At 47.4% G+C, this 25156-nt stretch overlaps 1 protein-coding gene across 1 annotated transcript; it reads right to left on the bottom strand.

The window, feature by feature from the left end:
- Positions 1-206: 206 nt before the first annotated feature.
- On the bottom strand, positions 207-24762 carry LOC139764968 (uncharacterized). Its single transcript, XM_071692021.1, has 6 exons — positions 24600-24762; positions 15461-15602; positions 14319-14415; positions 2010-2194; positions 1337-1430; positions 207-1061 (listed from the first exon to the last, which is right to left on the bottom strand). The coding sequence occupies exons 1-6, from the start codon at positions 24655-24657 to the stop codon at positions 918-920; spliced, it is 720 nt and encodes a 239-aa protein (XP_071548122.1). The 5' UTR covers positions 24658-24762; the 3' UTR covers positions 207-917.
- Positions 24763-25156: the final 394 nt, after the last annotated feature.

Genomic DNA, 25156 nt, shown 5'->3' with positions numbered 1-25156 from the left:
AGTGTGATGTTAATATAACAGTATAATGTAAATGTAACAGTGGTCTCCAGATGCAGCAAATTATTGTCAGTGGCTAAAGATAATCCGAAAATGATCCGGGTCGTGACAAACGATGAAGATAATTTATTGAAATAGTTTATCAAGTATGACAGCGAAGAAAGTAAACTCCAAAATATTCTAAATGGTGTCAAATGAAGTTAATCCACTTATGATCAGTTTTGTATCAGCAATCTATATACAATCCAAATCTTTAACGTACGCATAGTAAGTTGATGGTATGGATGATACAAGTTATACGTCAGAAACCAAGCAGGAGCAATGACAAAAGTATATGGACTAATTGTTCTTCTGAAGAACAGGAAATTAGCCAGTTGTTTCAATTATTTCATATTCATTCACTAATAACTAAAAGACCAAAAGGTTTATTTTACCAAAGAAAAAAAACTTTAATTTCGTTTTTGCATATATTTGGTGGCAGTAATAGGATGGCTTGATAATGCCTAAATACAATGTTCACAACAAAAATATTGTCTTTAACTTCATCTTAGGCATTACACCCTTTCCTAAACACTAAGCAATGCTTGATGATACAGGTGTTGCTGTAAGTAACACTCTTCTACCACACGCGTCACCAGCAATACGTAACGAACAAGTCACACGAGCAACGCTAAGTAGCCCTCCAGAAACGCACCGAAGGACCGAAGCAAGAATCCACAATTCAGCCATTACCCCAAGCGAATATGTTGCACGCACAGTGATAGCGTGAGCGCACTCCAATACCGTAACAATTAAAATTTAAGAATATGAATAGATTCTACATATATGATGATAGATAAAACAGTTACAGCTGGTAATATCGGAATCTCTTGAAGCATATTCTGAGGAATTCGTCCGTCTATTGCAATCATTTCTTTCCTTCAGTTCAGAGAAGAAAGAGCAAGGACTCGGGTGTTGTTCGTACTCTCAAGGACTTCGAGTTCGACAGACGCCACCATATTCTTCGAATGACATCCGCTCTTCACTGATCGAATTGCGTTATTTGCCAGTCCCAAGTTTGTCACCTGTAATAAGACAAATGATATTCAAACCTCTTCTAATTTGGTGTCTGTCTTCTAGTAGTGACATGTGAATGGTTGATACGCTAAAGAGATTTTCAACAACAGTGTAAAACAAATGGTGTTTTAAAACATGGCTGTCAAACTCTTATTAATCATCCCAAACTGTTAATCTGAATCCATAGTCTCGAAACAGCGGTCAGATGGTCGATATCCGCAAACTGTTGACCAGAAACTGCAGCACCAAAACTCTGATTGGCTCCTCAAGAAGCAATACTTACGAAGGGGTAGATACCGAAGATCAGCTTCACTTGACCAGCATAGAGGAAGTGGTTGGGGCGGACACACACGCTGTGCCCAGTGTACGAGTCGCCACTACGGAAGAAAATGGGAATATACAATAACATCGACGCCGATGTGAGATTCTCTTAAAACGTTATACCACTGTCGGCAATATACGTGTTGTCATGTCTAATCGTAGGTCAAGGTATGTTCACCTAGTTACGTACCATAGTGTTACCAAACACATGTTAATGGAGTTTATGGCTACATAATATAGCGATACTTGATGTTAAGATATTTCGTAATTAGAACGACTATCAGTTGGTGATACATCTAATGTATAAATGTATTTCATATTATACATGACCATATTAGCTAAAGGTTTATTTTCAAGTAATTTGCCTTCTGAATTATGCTGAATACTTGATATATTGATTTTTCATATTTTTTGTTCTCTTTGCTTTTATGATTACTGAGTCCATATTGGTCCTCACTGAATGCTATTCAACAGTTTCTTTATAAGGGTGTGGTGCTGAAGTGTTAGGAAGGAATAGCCTATCAAACTCTTAGATCCGCTCCACGTCTCTGCCATACCAAATTCTAAGTCTAAACCCAAACAGTTCTCTTTTCTTTTTTTTTTTCTTCTGATAATTGTAATTGCTGATAGCTTACTCGTAGAAGGTCCAGTAAGATTCCCCAATAGTGATGATGGAGTTAGCCCGGGCGCTGAAGGACCCCAGGATGGGGGTGTCGTTGGTGCCATAGAACTCGCTGCCAGTATATGAAGTTCCCTCGTACAGTATCCATCTCTCGCAGTTCATACAATCTTGACTACCAGCGAAGCGTAGTGAGGAGGCCTGTCAAAATCCAATTTCATTAACTCACTTTATCAGTCCTTGTATATATATATATATATATATATATATATATATATATATATATATATATATATATATATATATAAATATATATATATATATATATATATATATATATATATATATATATATATATATATATATATATATATATATATATATATATATATATATATTATTTTGCTTTGTTGCTGTCTCCCGCGTTTGCGAGTTAGCGCAAGGAAACAGACGAAAGAAATGGCCCAACCCACCCCCATACACATGTATATACATACACGTCCCCACACGCAAATATACATACCCATACATCTCAATGTACACATATATATATACACACACAGACATATACATATATACACATGTACATAGTTCATACTGTCTGCCTTTATTTATTCCTATCGCCACCTCGCCACACATGGAATAACAACCCCCTCCCACCTCATGTGTGCGAGGTAGCGCTTGGAAAAGACAACAAAGGCCCCATTCGTTCACACTCAGTCTCTAGCTGTCATGTAATAATGCACCGAAACCACAGCTCCCTTTCCACATCCAGGCCCCACAGAACTTTCCATGGTTTACCCCAGACGCTTCACATGCCCTGGTTCAATCCACTGACAGCACGCCGACCCCGGTATACCACATCGTTCCAATTCACTCTATTCCTTGCACGCCTTTCACCCTCCTGCATGTTCAGGCCCCGATCACTCAAAATCTTTTTCACTCCATCTTTCCACCTCCAATTTGGTCTCCCACTTCTCCTCGTTCCCTCCACCTCTGACACATATATCCTCTTGGTCAATCTTTCCTCACTCATGCTCTCCATGTGACCAAACCATTTCAAAACACCCTCTTCTGCGCTCTCAACTAAAATAATTTTATTTCCACACATCTCTCTTACCCTTACATTGCTTACCCGATCAAACCACCTCACACCACATATTGTCCTCAAACATCTCATTTCCAGAACATCCACCCTCCTGTGCACAACTCTATCCATAGCCCACGCCTCGCAACCATACAACATTGTTGGAACCACTATTCCTTCAAACATACCCATTTTTGCTTTCAGAGATAATGCTCTCGACTTCCACACATTCTTCAAGGCTCCCAGGATTTTCGCCCCCTCGCCCACCCTATGATTCACTTCCGCTTCCATGGTTCCATACGCTGCCAGATCCACTCCCAGATATCTAAAACACTTTGCTTCCTCCATTTTTTTTCCATTCAAACTTACCTCCCAATTGACTTGACCCTCAACCCTACTGTACCTAATAACCTTGCTCTTATTCACATTTACTCTTAACTTTCTTCTTTCATACACTTTACAAACTCAGTCACCAGCTTCTGCAGTTTCTCAAATTAATCAGCCACCAGCGCTGTATCATCAGCGAACAACAACTGACTCACTTCCCAAGCTCTCTCATCCACAAAAGACTTGCCCCTCTTTCCAAAACTCTTGCATTCACCTCCCTAACAACCCCATCCATAAACAAATTAAACAACAATGGCGGCATCACACACTCCTGCCGCAAACCTACGTTCACTGAGAACCAATCACTTTCCTCTCTTCCTACACGTACACATGCCTTACATCCTCGATAAAAACTTTTCACTGCTTCTAACAACTTGCCTCCCGAACCATATATTCTTAATACCTTCCACAGAGCATCTCTATCAACTCTGTCATATCCCTTCTCCAGATCCATAAATGCTTCATACAAATCCATTTGCTTTTCTAAGTATTTCTCACATACATTCTTCAAAGCAAACACCTGATCCACACATCCTCTACCACTTCTAAAACCACACTGCTCTTCCCCAATCTGATGCTCTGTACATGCCTTCACCCTCTCAATCAATACCCTCCCATATAATTAACCAGGAATACTCAACAAACTTATACCTCTGTAATTTGAGCACTCACTCTTATCCTCTTTGCCTTTGTACAATGGCACTATGCAAGTATTCCGCCAATCCTCAGGCACCTCACCATGAATCATACATACATTAAATAACCTTATCAACCAGTCAACAATACAGTCACCCCCTTTTTTAATAAATTCTACTGCAATACCATCCAAACCTGCTGCCTTGCCGGCTTTCATCTTCCGCAAAGCTTTTACTACCTCCTCTCTGTGTACCAAATCATTTTCCCTAACCCTCTCACTTTGCACACCACCTCGACCAAAACACCCTATATCTGCCACTCTATCATCAAACACATTGAACAAACCTTCAAAATACTCACTCCATCTCCTTCTCACATCACCACTACTTGTTATCACCTCCCCATTAACCCCCTTCACTGAAGTTCCCATTTGCTTCCTTGTCTTGCGCACTTTATTTACCTCCTTCCAAAACATCTTTTTACTCTTCCTAAAATTTAATGATATTTTCTCACCGAGACTCTCTCATTTGCCCTCTTTTTCACCTCTTGCACCTTTCTCTTGACCTCCTGTCTCTTTCCTTTATACATCTCCCACTCATTTGCATTTTTTCCCTGCAAAAATCGTCCAAATGCCTCTCTCTTCTCTTTCACTAATAATCTTACTTCTTCATCCCACCACTCACTACCCTTTCTAATATATATATATATATATATATATATATATATATATATATATATATATATATATATATATATATATATATATATATATATATATATTTCTTTTTTTTTTATACTTTGTCGCTGTCTCCCGCGTTTGCGAGGTAGCGCAAGGAAACAGACGAAAGAAATGGCCCAACCCCCCCCATACACATGTATATACATACGTCCACACACGCAAATATACATACCTACACAGCTTTCCATGGTTTACCCCAGACGCTTCACATGCCTTGATTCAATCCACTGACAGCACGTCAACCCCGGTATACCACATCGCTCCAATTCACTCTATTCCTTGCCCTCCTTTCACCCTCCTGCATGTTCAGGCCCCGATCACACAAAATCTTTTTCACTCCATCTTTCCACCTCCAATTTGGTCTACCTCTTCTCCTCGTTCCCTCCACCTCCGACACATATATCCTCTTGGTCAATCTTTCCTCACTCATTCTCTCCATGTGCCCAAACCACTTCAAAACATCCTCTTCTGCTCTCTCAACCACGCTCTTTTTATTTCCACACATCTCTCTTACTCTTACGTTACTCACTCGATCAAACCACCTCACACCACACATTGTCCTCAAACATCTCATTTCCAGCACATCCATCCTCCTGCGCACAACTCTATCCATAGCCCACGCCTCGCAACCATACAACATTGTTGGAACCACTATTCCTTCAAACATACCCATTTTTGCTTTCCGAGATAATGTTCTCGACTTCCACACATTCTTCAAGGCCCCCAGAATTTTCGCCCTCTCCCCCACCCTATGATCCACTTCCGCTTCCATGGTTCCATCCGCTGCCAGATCCACTCCCAGATATCTAAAACACTTCACTTCCTCCATTTTTTCTCCATTCAAACTCACCTCCCAATTGACTTACCCTCAACCCTAGTGTACCTAATAACCTTGCTCTTATTCACATTTACTCTTAACTTTCTTCTTCCACACACTTTACCAAACTCAGTCACCAGCTTCTGCAGTTCCTCACATGAATCAGCCACCAGCGCTGTATCATCAGCGAACAACAACTGACTCACTTCCCAAGCTCTCTCATCCCCAACATATATATATATATATATATATATATATATATATATATATATATATATATATATATATATATATATATATATATATATATATATATATATATATATATATATATATATATATATATATATATATATATATATATATATATATATATATATATATGCATATATACACATGTACATACTTCATACTTGCTGCCTTTATTCATTCCCAGTCCGCCACACCTGAAATGACAAACCCCTCCCGCCAAACGCGCGGAAGGTGGCTCTAGCAAAGGAAAACCAAGGCCACATTCGTTCACACTCAGTCTCTAGCTGTCATGTATGATGGCCCGAAACCACAGCTCCATTTCCACATCCACGCCCCACAAAACTTTCCATGGTCTACCCCAGACGCTTCACATGCCCTGGTTCAATCCATTGACAGCAAGTCGACCCCGGTATACCACATCATTCCAATTCACTCTATTCCTTGCACACCTTTCACCCTCCTGCATGTTCAGGCCCCAATCGTTCAAGATTTTCACTCCATCCTTCCATTTCCAATTTGGTCTCCCACATCTCGTTCCCTCCACCTCTGACACATGTATCCTCTTTGTCAATCTTTCTTCACTCATTCTCTCCATGTGACCAAACCATTTCAATACACACTCTTCCCCTCTCTTAACCACATTGTATTACCACACATCTCTCTTACCCTTTCATTTCTTACTCGATCAAACCACCTCACACCGCATATTGTCCTCAAACATCTCATTTCCAACACATCCACCCTCCTCCACAGAACCCTATCTATGGCAAACGCCTCGCAACCATGTAACCTTGTTGTGACCAGTATTTCTTTAAACACAACCACTTTTGCTTTCCGAGATAATGTTTTCGCCTTCCACACATTTTTCAACGCTCCGAGAACTTTCGCCCCCTCCCCCATCCAGTGACTCACTTCCGCTTCCATGGTTCCATCCGCTGCCAAATCCACTCCCAGAATCTAAAACACTTTGCTTCCTCCAGTTTTCCCCATTCAAACTTACCTCCCAATTCACTTGTCCCTCAACCCTACTGTACCTAATAACCTTGCTCTTATTCATATTTACTCTCAGCTTTCTTCTTTCTCAAACTTTACCAAACTCAGTCACCAACTTCTGCAGTTTCTCACCCGAATCAGCCACCAGTGCTGTATCATCAGCGAACAACAACTGACTCACTTCCCAAGCTCTCTTATCCACAACAGACTGCATACTTGCCCCTCTCTCCAAAACTCGCGCATTCACCTCCCTAACAACCCCATTCATAAACAAATTAAACAACCATAGAGACATACTGCACTCCTGCCGCAAACCGACATTCACTGAGAACCAATCACTTTCCTCTCTTCCTACAAGTACACATACCTTATATCCTCGATAAAAACTTTTCACTGCTTCTAGCAACTCGTTTCCCACACCATATATTCTTAATACATTCCACAGTGCATCTCTATCAACTCTATCATATGCCTTCTCCAGCTTAATATATGATACATACAAATCCATTTGTTTTTCTAAGTATTTCTCACATACATTCTTTAAAGCAAACACCTGATACCCACATCCTCTACCACTTCTGAAACCACACTGCCCCTCCCCAAACTGATGCTTTGTATATTCCTTGACCCTCTCAGTCAATACCCTGTAATTACCTCTGTAATTTGAATACTCATCTTTATCCTTTTTTCCTTTGCACAATGGCACTATGCATGCATTTCGCCAATCCTTAGGCACTTCACCATGAGCCATATATATATAAAATATCCTCACCAACTAGTCAACAACAGTCATCCTCTTTTTTTGTTAAATAAATTCCACTGCAATACTATCCAAACCCTCCGCCTTGCCTGCTTTCATCTTCTGCAAAGCTTTCACTACCAAATCATTCTCCCTGACCCTCTCACTTCGCACACCACCTGGATTAAAATACCTTATATCTGCCACTCTATCATCTAACACATTCAACAAACCTTCAAAACTCTCACTCCATCTCCTTATATATATATGTAAGTAAAAGTATGTGAGTAGGAGAGGTGGCCAGAGATCGTTATTGGATTACGTGTTAAATGATAGGCTTGCGAAAGAGAGACTTTCAAATGTTATGGTGCTGAGAGGTGCCTGGAGAGGTGTCTGATCATTATCTTGTGGAGGCGAAGGTGAAGATTTGTAGAGGTTTTCAGAAAAGAAGAGAGAATGTTGGGGTGAAGAGAGTGGTGAGAGTAAGTGAGCTTGGGAAGGAGACTTGTGTGAGGAAGGACCAAGAGAGACTCAGTGCAGAATCGAAAAAGGTGAGAGCAGAGGGCGTAGGGGGAATGGCAGAGGAATTGCATGTATTTAGTGATGGCTTGCGCAAAAGATGCTTGTGGAATGAGAAGCGTGGGAGGTTGGTAGATTAGAAAGGGTGGTGAGTGGCGGGATAAAGAAGTAAGATTATTAGTGAAAGAGAAGAGAGAGGTATTTGGACGGTTTTTGCTGCGAAATAGCTCAAATGACTGGGAGATGTATAAAAGAAAGAGACAGGAGGTCAAGAGAAAGGCAGAAGAGGTGAAAAAGAGAGCAAATGAAAGTTGGGATGAGAGAGTATCATCAAACTTTATGGAGAATAAAAAGATGCTTAGGAAGGAGGTAAATAAAGTGCGTAAGAAAAGAGAACAAATGGGAACATCCGTGAAGGGGGCTAATGGGGAGGTGATAACAAGTAGTGGTTATGTGAGAAGGAGATGGAGTGAGTATTTTGAAGGTTTGTCGAATGTGTTAGATGATAGAGTGGCAGATATAGTGTGTTTTGGTTGAGGTGGTGTGTGAAGTGAGAAGGTCAGAGAGAGAATGATTTGGTAAACAGATAAGAGGTAGTGAAAGGTTTGCGGAGGATAAAAGCTGGCAAGGCAGCGGGTTTGGATGGCATTGCAGTGGGATTTATTAAAAAAGGGGGGTGACTATGTTGTTGATTGGTTAGTGAGGATATTCAGTGTATGTATGGCTCATGTTGAAGTGCCTGAAGATTGGCGGAATGCATGCGTAGTGCCATTGCACAAAGACAAAGGAGATAAAGGTGCATTCAAATTACAAAGGTAAAAGTTAGTTGAGTATTCCTGGTAAATCATATGGGAGGGTACTGATTGAGAGGGTGAAGGCATGTACAGAGCATCAGATTGGGGAAGAGCAGTGTGGTTTCAGAAGTGGTAGAGGGTGTGTGGATCAGGTGTTTGCTTTGAAGAATGTATGTGAGAAATACTTAGAAAAGCAAATGGATTTGTATGTAGCATTTATGGATCTGGAGAAGGCAGATGATAGAGTTGATAGAGATGCTCTGTGGAAGGTATTAAGAATGTATGGTGTGGGAGGCAAGTTGTTAGAAGCAGTGAAAAGTTTTTATCGAGGATGTAAGGCATGTGTACGAGTAGGAAGAGGTGAAAATGATTGGTTCTCAGTGAATGTCGGTTTGCGGCAGGGGTGCATGATGTCTCCATGATTGTTAATTTGTATACGGATGGGGTTGTTAGGGAGTTGAATGTGAGAGTTTTGGAGAGAGGGGCATGTATGCAGTCTGTTGTTGATGAGAAGGCTTAGGAAGTGAGTCAGTTGTTGTTCGCTGATGATACAGCGCTGGTGGCTGAACGGGAGTGAGAAACTGCAGAAGCTGGTGACTGAGTTTGGTAAAGTGTGTGAAAGAAGAAAGTTAAGAGTAAATGTGAATAACAGCAAGGTCATTAGGTACAGTAGGGTTGAGGGACAAGTGAACTGGGAGGTAAGTTTCAACGGAAGAACTGTAGGAAGTGAAGTGTTTTAGATATCTGGGAGTGGATTTGGCAGCAGATGGAACCATGGAAGCGGATGTGAGTCACAGGGTTTTGGAGGGGGCGAAAGTTCTGGGAGCATTGAAAATATATATGGAAGGCGAGAGCATTATCTTGGAAAGCAAAAACTGGTATGTTTGAAGGAAAAGTGGTTCCAACAATGTTATATGGTTGCGAGGCGTGGGCTATTAATACAGTTGTGCGCAGGAGGGTGGATGTGCTGGAAATGAGATGTTCGAGGACAATATGTGGTGTGAGGTGGTTTGATCGAGTAAGTAACGTAAGGGTAAGAGAGATGTGTGGAAATAAAAAGAGTGTGGTTGAGAGAGCAGAAGAGGGTGTTTTGAAATGGTTTGGTCACATAGAGAGAATGAGTGAGGAGAGATTGACCAAGAGGATATATGTGTCAGAGGTTGAGGGAACGAGGAGAAGTGGCAGACCAAATTGGAGGTGGAAAGATGGAATGAAAAAAATTTTGAGTGATCGGGGCCTGGACATGCAGGAGGGTGAAAGGCGTGCAAGGAATAGAGTGGATTGGAACGATGTGGTATACCGGGGTCGACGTGCTGTCAATGGATTGAACCGGGGCATGTGAAGCGTCTGGGGTAAACCATGGAAAGTTGTGTGGGGCCTGGATGTGGAAAGGGAGCTGTGGTTTCGGTGCATTATTACATGACAGCTAGAGACTGAGTGTGAACGAATGGGGCCTTTGTTGTCTTCCTAGCGCTACCTCGCACACATGAGGGGGGGGAGGGGGTTGCTATTCCATGTGTGGCGAGGTGGCGATGGGAATAAATAAAGGCAGACAGTATGAATTATGTACATGTGTATATAGGTATATGTCTGTGTGTGTATATATATGTGTACATTGAGATGTATAGGTATGTATATTTGCGTGTGTGGACTTGTATGTATATACATGTGTATATGGGTGGGGTTGGGCCATTCTTTCGTCTGTTTCCTTGCGCTACCTCGCCTACGCGGAAGACAGCGACAAAGCAAAAGAAAATGAAATAGATAATACATATATATATATATATATATATATATATATATATATATATATATATATATATATATATATATATATATATATATATATATATATATATATATATATATATATATATATACACACCTTGAGGTATCTTTCACTCCATTACTCCAACTTCTTGGTTCAACCCTTTTCCTTGTTCCTTTTATGCCCGCCATGTATATCCTCATTGTATCTTCTTACTTATCTTCTATAACTGTCCTAATCATTTCAGTACACCTTCTTCGGCTCTTTCATGCATTATATTCTTTGCTATCACAATTTGTGTCTAACCTATCATGTCTTACTTGATCAACCCTCCTCACATCACATATTTTACCCTATCATTTCATTTCCAACACATCCATCCTCTTCTTTTCATTTCTGCCTAAAACCCATGCATTGCATCCCTCGGGACTTCTACACCATCTTTGCCCGTTAAGAAATTGACCTTATTAACCACACATTATTTAGTGCGATCAGCACCTTTGCTCACTTCCCAACACATGGTTCATTTCGTTTCCCTAGGTTCTATTCGTTGCTATGTTTACTCCCGGGTATCTGAGAGTCACCAACCTCTTCACATTCTCACCCGATTCTGCTGCTCGAGCAGTGTTATGAGCAAATGATAATTGACTCACCTCAAAGGCCCTGTCACCCCCAGCAGAAGGCGTACCTGCTCGTCTCTTCATAAACACATCGGAGAGCCATGGTGACATCACTCATACTTGCCTCAGACCCACGTTAATCTGAAACAAGTACCTTCCTCTCGTTCTGTTCATAGACATGCCTTGGCCTGTTGATAAAAATCTCTTTGCTGCTTCTAGTCGCTTTGCTCGCACATCGTACATCCGCAACACCTTTACAGAGCATTTCTATCTACCCTAATATACTATACACTTTCTCCACATCCATGAACGATACTTATAGGTCTTTCTGTTTCTCTATGTGTTTCGAGCATCAGTCTTCAAAGTAGACACCTGATCCACACATCCTGTGCCATTCGTAAAGCCACATTGTTCCTCCTCAGTTTGAAACTCTGTGAATACCACTACCCTCACAATTACACCTCTTGCGTAAAATTTTACAGCGGCGTTCAACAGACTTTTACCTCTTTTGAACATTTACTTTTGTCACCCTTGACTTTACATATTGACACTATACAGGCATTCCGCCAATCATCAGACACCTCGCATACCTCCCCTTCCAGAACATCCCATAAGTGCCATCGAATCACTGAACACATTTAATATCCCTTCAAAATACTAACTGCATCTCTTCATCACCTCATATCTGAATGTTACCCTTTACCCATCTACTCACACTATTAACCGTCTTGCAAACATCTTTTTATTCTCCCTGAGGTTTGCTGATATTCGCTGACTCCAACTTTCGTTTGCCCTCTTTTCAGCTTTTGTGTATTTCTCTTGACCCTGAACACTTTCCCTTAAAGATAACCCAATCACTTTCACTGCTTCCCTGCAAGTATCACCCATGCATCCTCTATTCTTTTTTACTATTACATTATCTCCCTCATCCCACAACTCACTTTCACCTGTTCATTTCTCATCTGCAAACCACACATTCTTCTCTCGCACAATTATGCAGTGTTCCCCTAAAGAGTTCCCGTTTCTCACCCACACCTCTAGCTTCACTTGCTCTCACTGTTTGTCATTTTACACTCAGTCCCTCCTGTTATCTCTTGTTACAAGTCCTTTCCTAGCTCACGCACTTTCACAAACGTTTACCCTCGCCTCCACCAAGTCATGGCCAGACATCCCACCATTTGCCCCTTTCAGCACAGTTTCATCAAAGTGTCTCGCTTTTACGCGCCAATGAATCATATGCAATCCATTATTGTCTCCTTACCGTCTTTCTTAGTCAACTATATATAATCATGTATGTCCTTTTTAAGTCAGTTATATCTAATCATAAGCACTTTTTCAGCATTGAGTGTTTTGTTTACAACACCAGGTATCCTATGCGTATAGTTATACCCTCAACTGTCACAATATCCATTCTTGCACTGAGATCATCCGTCACTAATACTCGATGTCTCATATTACTCAGCTCCTCCGGGAACACTTGCCTCTCATCTTTATTCCTCTTACCTCCAGGTACATAAGCAGTATTATCTCACTTTCATTTTCATCCACATTTCACTGGGGGCTTACTTTATTACACCCTTTCAAACATTCCCACAGTTCTTCCTTAAGCAGTAGTATTACCCCTTCCTTACCCCTTCCTTCACACTAATCCCAAGTCAATAATTCCCTTTTCCATTTAGGTCTGTTTCACCACTGGTGGTCCAGGGTTAGGGTTAATGTCACCAGTTTTCAGTAATATATGGGAGATGATGACCGGACGATCATCTCCCAGTAGTGAAAAAAATGTTTGAGTGTGCAAGATGTCTGGGTATGAGCCATAGTCCGGCACGACGGCCAAGGACTGCTCTGGGCTGCGCTTCATGAAGGAGCGGGGATAGATGAAACCCCTCTGGGGTTCTGGGTTATGCGTTGCGTTGGCAACGCAGTCACGAGGAGAAAAAGAGGGACAATCTCTGCAGCAGCCTCCAGCCTACACTCATGAATGGAAGTCTGGAACGCCACTAAATGGAGCCACGTCCTTCAAGTTCTTCCTGCCCCAAAGGGTATCATTTATCCCTAAACCCGCGTAGAGTGCAGCCTCGAGCTGTCCCAATCCTTTGTGCTGGACCACGGGTTATAACCAGATGTTTTACACATTCACACACATTTTGTCAGCACAGGAAGATGATAGCCCGGTTATCGTCTCTTCATTACTAATGCAAACTGATAACATTAACCCTAACCCTGGACCACCAGTATACCTCTGCCCATTAGATGCTCCGACTGTACTCATTGGTATCACTTCCACTCCACAACATTGTCATCCATTAGGGAGTATTTAAAACACTGGGATGTAGCAACGATTCAAACAGCAATTCCCAAAACCTCCACCACGAACACCCACCGAACGACATCATAGAACTTGCACTCTCACTCTTTACAGTTTTACTCCACAGAACCCCAGCGACGGACTAAACATCTTGTAACTCAACACCAACGGCATCAGAGCCAAACACACATAAATACTCAATCAACTCAGATAACACAACATCCACATAGTTCTCGTCCAAGATACCACACTCCCACCCAGATCTACCCTCCCACCTTTCTATGTAAGAAACAACAGACAATAAGGACAGAACATCGTCCACCAAACCATATATTTCTCAAACTCCACTGAAACCCAAAAACAACCTAGGGACAACGAAAACAACCTTAGACATACAATCCATAAAGATAAAACTCGACAGTACGAACACACAACAATCAACACCTACATACTTCCCCACTCCACATGCTCCCTAGATGCACATCCCAGCTTTAGAACCTCACAAGCACTTACCCTGTTCCTATAGTCCAAGTGGATGATGAAGAGCTAACCATATTCTTGTAGTCTCAATGGAAGTTGAAAAAACTTACCTTGTTCAAATATATCCTGGGAAAGGTCAAGAACTTGACCTGTTTCTGTGTTCCCAATAGAAAGTGAAGAACTTACTTTGTTCCCGTAGATCGAACCGAAGTTGGTAGTTCCATCGATGCCAGCCACCAACAACAGAGTGCCCTCGTAGTTGAAGTCATCGTAGTAGATCCATCTGTCGGGTCAGGCATCTGGTTAATGCAGGGTCTCAAAAGTTTGGACACGTAGGTAAATTTCTCCCAGTCTTTAGTTTAGCGCATGGTCAGCTTGAATTCCATGTACGTACCTATATGCTTATATCCATGAATACTCCATATTCGCAGGCAAACATTTGAATCCGAATATTTTCAAAGCATCCAGCACAACTGCATCAACATGTATAAACTACATGGCAGCTGCCTGGATCATCTCTACCCCCTTACCCACATACTCCACCCCACCCCTATTTCTCCTTTAGCGTTAAGGAACTCTTAAGTTAAACTGAAAAATGTCAAGTGAATCAAATGTATTTGTCTTCTGGCAGGAAGTCTATGTGCATTTAAATACACCGCAAGATCTCTCATATCATTTTGCTCTTTCCTAATACTGCAGCTTATAGTGTGTTTTACGGCTGACTGCAATTATTTTCTCAAGTTACTATGACTTGATTCAGGTTACGCAAATCTCTAATTGTGATATCTTTCTTGCATCACCTCATCTACCTGCTCTCAGTATGGAGTTAAGGCAGAGCTACGTATAAACTCTTCCACCTAATTCAGGTTATAGACTCAAGTTACAGTGCCATAACATTTGCAGTGTAATGTCTATATTCCATAATCTGCCTACATTACCTCGTTCTTCCACCCTCGGCATCTACTTAAGGCAAAGGTGGTCACAAAGGAGGTGTTCCAAGTGACTGGGTTAAAAATCTTGCCTGGGGCTCCGCTTTACTCAATCTCGGTTTATCATTCGTTCCATTCAGGTACCCGTACGTCACCTTATACCCGAATAATGATTGCTGCCCTGTCACCTCTTCTGGCCCATACAGCAAGTAGGAAACACACTCTTTGAAAAGAAGGGTTTTTACATTATCAAATACTCTCATATTACTTCCATATATCTCTATTAACTTCTGTACTTTACCTTTCAATTAATGGTCTTCTCCCGACACATATTTCCTTCCGTGACCAGGGATTACTAGATAATGAAAGTAATGAAAGTAATCATCATCAGTGACTCACACTCCATCATTCACGACGCTCGAGATGACGTTGTTGTAGGTGAATGCTCGAAGGTCTGGCACGTAGGTGGTGAAGGTGTTGTAAGAGCCATGAGCATTGGCGGAGTCATAGCACTTGGAGTACACTGGGATCCCTCGAGGCTCTGTGGAGGGAGCACCACTTGGTGAGCAGGTGTGTGAGTGTGTGGGTCTTGATGCAATATTCTGTATGTGAGGTAGGGGGGAACCACTCTGTGAGTAGGTGGGTTTGAAGACACCAAGCTCGGTGAGTATGTGGGCTTTAGGGGTATCATTCTGTGTGTGAGGCAGGGTCACCACTCTGTGTGTGAGGCAAGGGTCACCACTCTGTGTGTGAGGCACGGGACGCCTCTCTGTGTGTGAGGCAGGGATCGCCACTCTCTGTGTGAGGCAGGGATCGCCACTCTGTGTGTGAGGCTAGGGGCACCACTCTGTGTGTGAGGCAGGGGCATCACTGTGAGTGTGAGGGAGGGGCACCACTCTATGTGTGAGGCAGGGATCACCACTCTGTGTGTGAGGCAGGGATCACCACTCTGCGTGTGAGGCTAGGGGCACCACTCTGTGTGTGAGGCAGGGGCATCACTGTGAGTGTGAGGGAGGGGCACCACTCTATGTGTGAGGCAGGGATCACCACTCTGTGTGTGAGGCAGGGATCACCACTCTGCGTGTGAGGCAGGGATCGCCACTCTGTGTGTGAGGCAGGGATCACCACTCTGTGTGTGAGGAGGGGATCATCACTCTGTGTGTGAGGGAGGGGCATCACTCTGTGTGTGAGGCAGGAAGCACCACTCTGTGTGTGAGGGAGGGGCATCACTCTGTGTGTGAGGCAGGGGCATCACTCTGTGTGTGAGGGAGGGGCATCACTCTGTGTGTGAGGGAGGGGCATCACTCTGTGTGTGAGGCAGGGGCACCACTCTGTGTGTGAGGCAGGGGGCACCACACTGTGTGTGAGGCAGAGGCACCACTCCGTGTGTGAGGCAGGGGACACCACTCTGTGTGTGAGGCAGGGGGCACCACACTGTGTGTGAGGCAGGGGGCACCACTCTGTGTGTGAGGCAGGGGGCACCACTCTGTGTGTGAGGCAGGAAGCACCACTCTGTGTGTGAGGGAGGGGCATCACTCTGTGTGTGAGGCAGGGGCATCACTCTGTGTGTGAGGCAGGAAGCACCACTCTGTGTGTGAGGGAGGGGCATCACTCTGTGTGTGAGGCAGGGGCATCACTCTGTGTGTGAGGCAGGAGGCACCACTCTGTGTGTGAGGGAGGGGCACCACTCTGTGTGTGAGGCAGGAAGCACCACTCTGTGTGTGAGGCAGGGGCATCACTCTGTGTGTGAGGCAGGGGCATCACTCTGTGTGTGAGGGAGGGGCATCACTCTGTGTGTGAGGCAGGGGCATCACTCTGTGTGTGAGGGAGGGGCATCACTCTGTATGTGAGGCAGGGGCACCACTCCATGTGTGAGGCAGGGGTCGCCACTCTGTATGTGAGCCAGGGGCACCAGTCTGTGTGAGGCAGGGATCACCACTCTGTGTGTGAGGCAGGAAGCGCCACTCTGTGTGTGAGGCAGGAAGCACCACTCTGTGTGTGAGGCAGGGATCACCACTCTGTGTGTGAGGCAGGAAGCACCACTCTGTGTGTGAGGCAGGAAGCACCACTCTGTGTGTGAGGCAAGGGGTCACCACTCTGTGTGTGAGGCAGGGGCACCACTCTGTGTGTGAGGCAGGAAGCACCACTCTGTGTGTGAGGCAAGGGTCACCACTCTGTGTGTGAGGCAGGGTCACCACTCTGTGTGTGAGGCAGGAGGCACCACTCTGTGTGTGAGGCAGGGGCACCACTCTGTGTGTGAGGCAAGGGGCACCACTCTGTGTGTGAGGCAGGGGGCACCTCTCTGTGTGTGAGGCAGGAAGCACCACTCTGTGTGTGAGGCAAGGGGCACCTCTCTGTGTGTGAGGCAGGGGCACCTCTCTGTGTGTGAGGCAGGAGGCACCACTCTGTGTGTGAGGCAGGGGCACCACTCTGTGTGTGAGGCAGGGGCACCACTCTGTGTGTGAGGCAGGGGCACCACTCTGTGTGTGAGGCAGGGGCACCTCTCTGTGTGTGAGGCAGGGGCACCACTCTGTGTGTGAGGCAAGGGTCACCACTCTGTGTGTGAGGCAGGGGCACCTCTCTGTGTGTGAGGCAGGAAGCACCACTCTGTGTGTGAGGCAGGGGCACCACTCTGTGTGTGAGGCAGGGAGCACCACTCTGTGTGAGGCAGGGGGGCATCATCTTGTGTGTGAGGCAGGGGCACCACTCTGTGTGTGAGGCAGGGGCACCACTCTTGTGTGTGGATGGCGGGCATCACTCTGTGTGTGAGGCAGGGGCACCGATCTGGGTGTGAGGCAGGGGGCACCTCCTGTGTGTGAGGCAGTAGGCACCACTCCGCATGTGTGATTGGCAGGGGACACCACTCTGTGTTGTGAGGCAGGGGCACCACACTGTTGTGTGAGACAGGGGGCCCACTCTGTGTGTGAGGCAGGGGGCACCACTCTGTGTGTGTGGCAGGAACAAAGCACCAATCTGTGTGGTTGAGGGAGGGCATAACTCTGTGTGTGAGAAGGGCATCACTCTGTGTGTGAGGCAGGAAGCACACTCTGTATGTGGTGAGGGAGGGCTCACTCTGTGTGTGAGGCAGGAGGCATCACTCTGTGTGTGAGGCAGGAAGCACCATCTGTGTGTGAGGGAGGGGCCACCAACTCTGTGTGTGAGGCAGGAAGCACCACTCTGTGTGTGAGGAAGGGGCACTCACTCTGTGTGTGAGGCAGGGGCATCACTCTGTGTGTGAGGCAAGGGGCACTCACTCTGTGTGTGAGGCAGGGGATCACTCTGTGTGTGAGGGCAGGAGCATCACTCTGTGTGTGAGGCAAGGGGACACCACTCTGTGTGTGAGGCAGGGGCACCACTCTGTATGTGAGGCAGGAGGCACCACTCTGTGTGAGGCAGGGTCACCACTCTGTGTGTGAGGCAGGGGCATCACTCTGTGTGTGAGGCAGGGCACCACTCTGTGTGTGAGGCAGGGAGCACCACTCTGTGTGTGAGGCAGGAGCACCACTCTGTGATGTGAGGCAGGAGCACCCACTCTGTGTGTGAGGCAAGGGGCACCACTCTGTGTGTGAGGCAGGAGCACCACTCTGTGTGTGAGGCAGGAGTCACCACTCTGTGTGTGAGGCAAGGGGCACCACTCTGTGTGTGAGGCAGGAATCACCACTCTGCGTGTGAGGCAGGATCGCCACTCTCTGTGTGAGGCAGGATCGCCACTCTCTGTGTGAGGCAGGGATCGCCACTCTGTGTGTGAGGCAGGGATCACCACTCTGTGTGTGAGGCAGGGATCACCACTCTGTGTGTGAAGCAGGGCGCACCACTATGTGTGTAAGGAATGGGGCACCACTCTGTGTGTGAGGCAGGGGCACCACTCTGTGTGTGAAGCAGGGCGCACCACTATGTGTGTAAGGAATGGGGCACCACTCTGTGTGTGAAGCAGGGCGCACCACTATGTGTGTAAGGAATGGGGCACCACTCTGTGTGTGAAGCAGGGCGCACCACTATGTGTGTAAGGAATGGGGCACCACTCTGTGGGTGAGGCAGGGGCACCATTCTATGTGTGAGGCAGGGCGCACCACTATGTGTGTAAGGAATGGGGCACCACTCTGTGTGTGAGGCAGGGATCACCACTCTGTGTGTGAAGCAGGGCGCACCACTATGTGTGTAAGGAATGGGGCACCACTCTGTGTGTGAGGCAGGGATCACCACTCTGTGTGTGAGGCAGGGCGCACCACTATGTGTGTAAGGAATGGGGCACCACTCTGTGTGTGAAGCAGGGCGCACCACTATGTGTGTAAGGAATGGGGCACCACTCTGTGTGTGAGGCAAGGGCACCACTCTGTGTGTGAGGCAGGGGCACCACTCTGTGTGTGAGGCAGGGGCATCACTGTGAGTGTGAGGGAGGGGCACCACTCTATGTGTGAGGCAGGGATCACCACTCTGTGTGTGAAGCAGGGGCACCACTCTGTGTGTGAGGGAGGGGGCACCACTCTGTGTGTGAGGCAGGGATCACCACTCTGTGTGTGAGGCAGGGATCACCACTCTGTGTGTGAGGCAGGGATCACCACTCTGTGTGTGAGGCAGGGGCATCACTGTGAGTGTGAGGGAGGGGCACCACTCTATGTGTGAGGCAGGGGCACCATTCTATGTGTGAGGCAGGGGCACCATTCTATGTGTGAGGCAGGGGCACCATTCTATGTGTGAGGCAGGGGCACCATTCTATGTGTGAGGCAGGGATCGCCACTCTGTGTGTGAAGCAGGGCGCACCACTATGTGTGTAAGGAATGGGGCACCACTCTGTGTGTGAGGCAAGGGCACCACTCTGTGTGTGAAGCAGGGCGCACCACTATGTGTGTAAGGAATGGGGCACCACTCTGTGTGTGAGGCAGGGGCACCATTCTATGTGTGAGGCAGGGGCACCACTATGTGTGTAAGGAATGGGGCACCACTCTGTGTGTGAGGCAGGGATCACCACTCTGCGTGTGAGGCTAGGGGCAACCACTCTGTGTGTGAGGCAAGGGCACCACTCTGTGTGTGAGGCAGGGGCACCATTCTATGTGTGAGGCAGGGATCGCCACTCTGTGTGTGAGGCTAGGGGCACCACTCTGTGTGTGAAGCAGGGCGCACCACTATGTGTGTAAGGAATGGGGCACCACTCTGTGTGTGAAGCAGGGCGCACCACTATGTGTGTAAGGAATGGGGCACCACTCTGTGTGTGAGGCAAGGGCACCACTCTGTGTGTGAGGCAGGGATCACCACTCTGTGTGTGAGGCAGGGATCACCACTCTGTGTGTGAGGCTAGGGGCAACCACTCTGTGTGTGAGGCAGGGCACCTCTCTGTGTGTGAGGCAGGGCACCTCTCTGTGTGTGAGGCAAGGGCACCACTCTGTGTGTGAGGCAAGGGCACCACTCTGTGTGTGAGGCAGGGGCACCATTCTATGTGTGAGGCAGGGATCGCCACTCTGTGTGTGAGGCAAGGGCACCACTCTGTGTGTGAGGCAGGGATCACCACTCTGTGTGTGAGGCAAGGGCACCACTCTGTGTGTGAAGCAGGGCGCACCACTATGTGTGTAAGGAATGGGGCACCACTCTGTGTGTGAAGCAGGGCGCACCACTATGTGTGTAAGGAATGGGGCACCACTCTGTGTGTGAGGCAGGATCGCCACTCTCTGTGTGAGGCAGGATCGCCACTCTCTGTGTGAGGCAGGATCGCCACTCTCTGTGTGAGGCAGGATCGCCACTCTCTGTGTGAGGCAGGGATCGCCACTCTGTGTGTGAGGCTAGGGGCAACCACTCTGTGTGTGAGGCTAGGGGCAACCACTCTGTGTGTGAGGCAGGGCACCTCTCTGTGTGTGAGGCAGGGGCACCACTCTGTGTGTGAGGCAAGGGCACCACTCTGTGTGTGAAGCAGGGCGCACCACTATGTGTGTAAGGAATGGGGCACCACTCTGTGTGTGAGGCAGGGGCACCATTCTATGTGTGAGGCAGGGATCACCACTCTGTGTGTGAAGCAGGGCGCACCACTATGTGTGTAAGGAATGGGGCACCACTCTGTGTGTGAAGCAGGGCGCACCACTATGTGTGTAAGGAATGGGGCACCACTCTGTGTGTGAGGCTAGGGGCAACCACTCTGTGTGTGAAGCAGGGCGCACCACTATGTGTGTAAGGAATGGGGCACCACTCTGTGTGTGAAGCAGGGCGCACCACTATGTGTGTAAGGAATGGGGCACCACTATGTGTGTAAGGAATGGGGCACCACTCTGTGTGTGAGGCAGGGATCACCACTCTGTGTGTGAGGCAGGGGCACCATTCTATGTGTGAGGCAGGGATCACCACTCTGCGTGTGAGGCTAGGGGCAACCACTCTGTGTGTGAGGCAGGGATCACCACTCTGTGTGTGAGGCAAGGGCACCACTCTGTGTGTGAGGCAGGGGCACCACTCTGTGTGTGAGGCAGGGGCACCACTCTGTGTGTGAAGCAGGGCGCACCACTATGTGTGTAAGGAATGGGGCACCACTCTGTGGGTGAGGCAGGGGCACCATTCTATGTGTGAGGCAGGGGCACCATTCTATGTGTGAGGCAGGGATCACCACTCTGTGTGTGAAGCAGGGCGCACCACTATGTGTGTAAGGAATGGGGCACCACTCTGTGTGTGAGGCAGGGGCACCATTCTATGTGTGAGGCAGGGATCGCCACTCTGTGTGTGAGGCTAGGGGCACCACTCTGTGGGTGAGGCAGGGGCACCATTCTATGTGTGAGGCAGGGGCACCATTCTATGTGTGAGGGAGGGGCACCACTGTGTGTGTGAGGTAGAGGCACCACTCTATGTGTGAGGCAGGGATCACCACTCTGCGTGTGAGGCTAGGGGCACCACTCTGTGTGTGAGGCAAGGGCACCACTCTGTGTGTGAGGCAGGATCGCCACTCTCTGTGTGTGAGGCAGGGATCACCACTCTGCGTGTGAGGCAGGGATCACCACTCTGTGTGTGAGGCAGGATCGCCACTCTCTGTGTGAGGCAGGGATCACCACTCTGCGTGTGAGGCAGGGATCACCACTCTGCGTGTGAGGCAGGGATCACCACTCTGCGTGTGAGGCTAGGGGCACCACTCTGTGTGTGAAGCAGGGCGCACCACTATGTGTGTAAGGAATGGGGCACCACTCTGTGTGTGAGGCAGGGGCACCACTATGTGTGTGAGGCAATGGGGCACCACTCTGTGTGTGAGGCAGGGCACCTCTCTGTGTGTGAGGCAGGATCGCCACTCTCTGTGTGAGGCAGGATCGCCACTCTCTGTGTGAGGCAGGATCGCCACTCTCTGTGTGAGGCAGGATCGCCACTCTCTGTGTGTGAGGCAGGGCACCTCTCTGTGTGTGAGGCAGGGGCACCACTCTGTGTGTGAGGCAGGGGCACCACTCTGTGTGTGAGGCAAGGGCACCACTCTGTGTGTGAGGCAAGGGCACCACTCTGTGTGTGAGGCAGGGGCACCACTCTGTGTGTGAGGCTAGGGGCAACCACTCTGTGTGTGAGGCAGGGATCACCACTCTGTGTGTGAGGCAGGGGCACCACTCTGTGTGTGAGGCAGGGGCACCACTCTGTGTGTGAGGCAGGGGCACCACTCTGTGTGTGAGGCAGGGGCACCACTCTGTGTGTGAGGCAGGGGCACCACTCTGTGTGTGAGGCAGGGATCACCACTCTGTGTGTGAGGCAGGGGCACCACTCTGTGTGTGAGGCAGGGGCACCACTCTGTGTGTGAAGCAGGGCGCACCACTATGTGTGTAAGGAATGGGGCACCACTCTGTGTGTGAGGCAGGGGCACCACTCTGTGTGTGAGGCAAGGGCACCACTCTGTGTGTGAGGCTAGGGGCAACCACTCTGTGTGTGAGGCAGGGCGCACCACTATGTGTGTAAGGAATGGGGCACCACTCTGTGTGTGAGGCTAGGGGCAACCACTCTGTGTGTGAAGCAGGGCGCACCACTATGTGTGTAAGGAATGGGGCACCACTCTGTGTGTGAGGCAGGGGCACCATTCTATGTGTGAGGCAGGGGCACCATTCTATGTGTGAGGCAGGGGCACCATTCTATGTGTGAGGCAGGGGCACCATTCTATGTGTGAGGCAGGGATCGCCACTCTGTGTGTGAGGCAAGGGCACCACTCTGTGTGTGAAGCAGGGCGCACCACTATGTGTGTAAGGAATGGGGCACCACTCTGTGTGGTGAGGCAGGGGCACCATTCTATGTGTGAGGCAGGGATCGCCACTCTGTGTGTGAAGCAGGGCGCACCACTATGTGTGTAAGGAATGGGGCACCACTCTGTGTGTGAAGCAGGGCGCACCACTATGTGTGTAAGGAATGGGGCACCACTCTGTGTGTGAGGCAAGGGCACCACTCTGTGTGTGAGGCAAGGGCACCACTCTGTGTGTGAGGCTAGGGGCAACCACTCTGTGTGTGAGGCAGGGGCACCATTCTATGTGTGAGGCAGGGGCACCATTCTATGTGTGAGGCAGGGCGCACCACTATGTGTGTAAGGAATGGGGCACCACTCTGTGGGTGAGGCAGGGGCACCACTATGTGTGTAAGGAATGGGGCACCACTCTGTGTGTGAGGCTAGGGGCACCACTCTGTGTGTGAGGCAGGGGCACCATTCTATGTGTGAGGCAGGGATCACCACTCTGTGTGTGAGGCAGGATCGCCACTCTCTGTGTGAGGCAGGATCGCCACTCTCTGTGTGAGGCAGGGATCACCACTCAATGAAGGGCAGCAATGATGGTGCCAGGTTTGAAAGAGATAAGTCGCAGGGAAAAGTTAGAGGCTTTCAAATTGTCCCACATGGAAGAGGCAAGAGTAAGGAGTGACCCGATCACAAAATTGGAAGTCTTAAACCATTTCTATGAAGAAGAAAGCAAACAATCCTTTGAAAGCTGCAACGATAAAACAACCAAAAAATGTACCAGAAATTAACAAAAAGACTTGTTAGAAAAACTTTAAGAAAGTACTTTTATAGTACATGAATAATAGGAGTATGGGATACGCTTCATGGTGAAAATGTGAATGTTGAGATCACACAAAGGATTAAAATGCTGTGAGATAGCAAATAGTAGACCTGAGGCTCCACTAGCGTAGTTTAATGAAAACAGATAATTGAAGACACACACACACACACACACACACACACACACACACACACACACACACACACACACACACACACACACATAACATTATTGGCCATAAATCATTACGGACCACATCGGATCAGCATGGGTTCTAATCCTGAGCGTGCAGTTTGGCTTTCACCTTTTCTATAAGTGCGTGCGTGGCTTGAGGTGTTTATACTACGCCGGATTGCATAAACAGAACATCTATACAAAGTTAAGAGACGAGGCAACACGATCGTAAAATTCTGAAGGCAACACACATATAGTATTCACATACACGAACACTCGCTAATGACTACTGGTAGGGGAGGAGAAGGGGATGGGATCCTTCATGAACATGATACACAGCAGTATGGAACACTGGGGCTCGAGATGACACCACACGTTCTTACCTATGGCGGAGGCTGAAGCTCCGGTAGCCAGCAGGAGCATCACTGGCAAGATCTTCATCTTGAGCTGGTGGAGAGATGAACGCGTAGTGGTGTCCTGGTTCCTTACCCCTGTATTTATAATCGTGACCCACACTCTGGCTCCCCGCTAACCTTCCCCTGCCTACCCCTTCCCCTGCCTACCCCTTCCCCTGCCTACCCCTTCCCCTGAAAACTTTGTGGCTCTTATATAACTAGGAAATGGCCAGGTTCACACACACACACACACACACACACACACACACACTCTCTCTCTCTCTCTCTCTCTCTCTCTCTCTCTCTCTCTCTCTCTCTCTCTCTCTCTCTCTCTCACACACACACACGCACTCACACACACACACACACACACACACACACACACACACACACACAACACACATACACATACACACACACACACACACACGCACACACACACACACACACACACACACACACACACACACACACACACATACACACTCTCTCACACACACAAACACACACACACACACACACACACACACACACACACACACACA

Source organism: Panulirus ornatus, chromosome 52 (genome assembly GCF_036320965.1).
Source record: "Panulirus ornatus isolate Po-2019 chromosome 52, ASM3632096v1, whole genome shotgun sequence".
NCBI classification, from domain to species: Eukaryota; Metazoa; Arthropoda; class Malacostraca; order Decapoda; family Palinuridae; genus Panulirus; species Panulirus ornatus.
The sequence above is the reverse complement of the archived record's forward strand: the minus strand, read 5'-3'. Positions and strand labels throughout refer to the sequence as shown.

What these genes read in the sequence shown, in the direction of transcription:
- LOC139764968 (XM_071692021.1), bottom strand. Translation starts at nt 24,657, where the DNA reads ATGAAGATCTTGCCAGTGATGCTCCTGCTGGCTACCGGAGCTTCAGCC. An exon ending in AGCGTCGTGAATGATGGAGT is followed by an intron (nt 14,416 to 15,460) that starts GTGAGTCACTGA and finishes CTGACCCGACAG; the next exon opens with ATGGATCTACTACGATGACT. An exon ending in TCTTCGGTATCTACCCCTTC is followed by an intron (nt 1,062 to 1,336) that starts GTAAGTATTGCT and finishes GTCTTATTACAG; the next exon opens with GTGACAAACTTGGGACTGGC.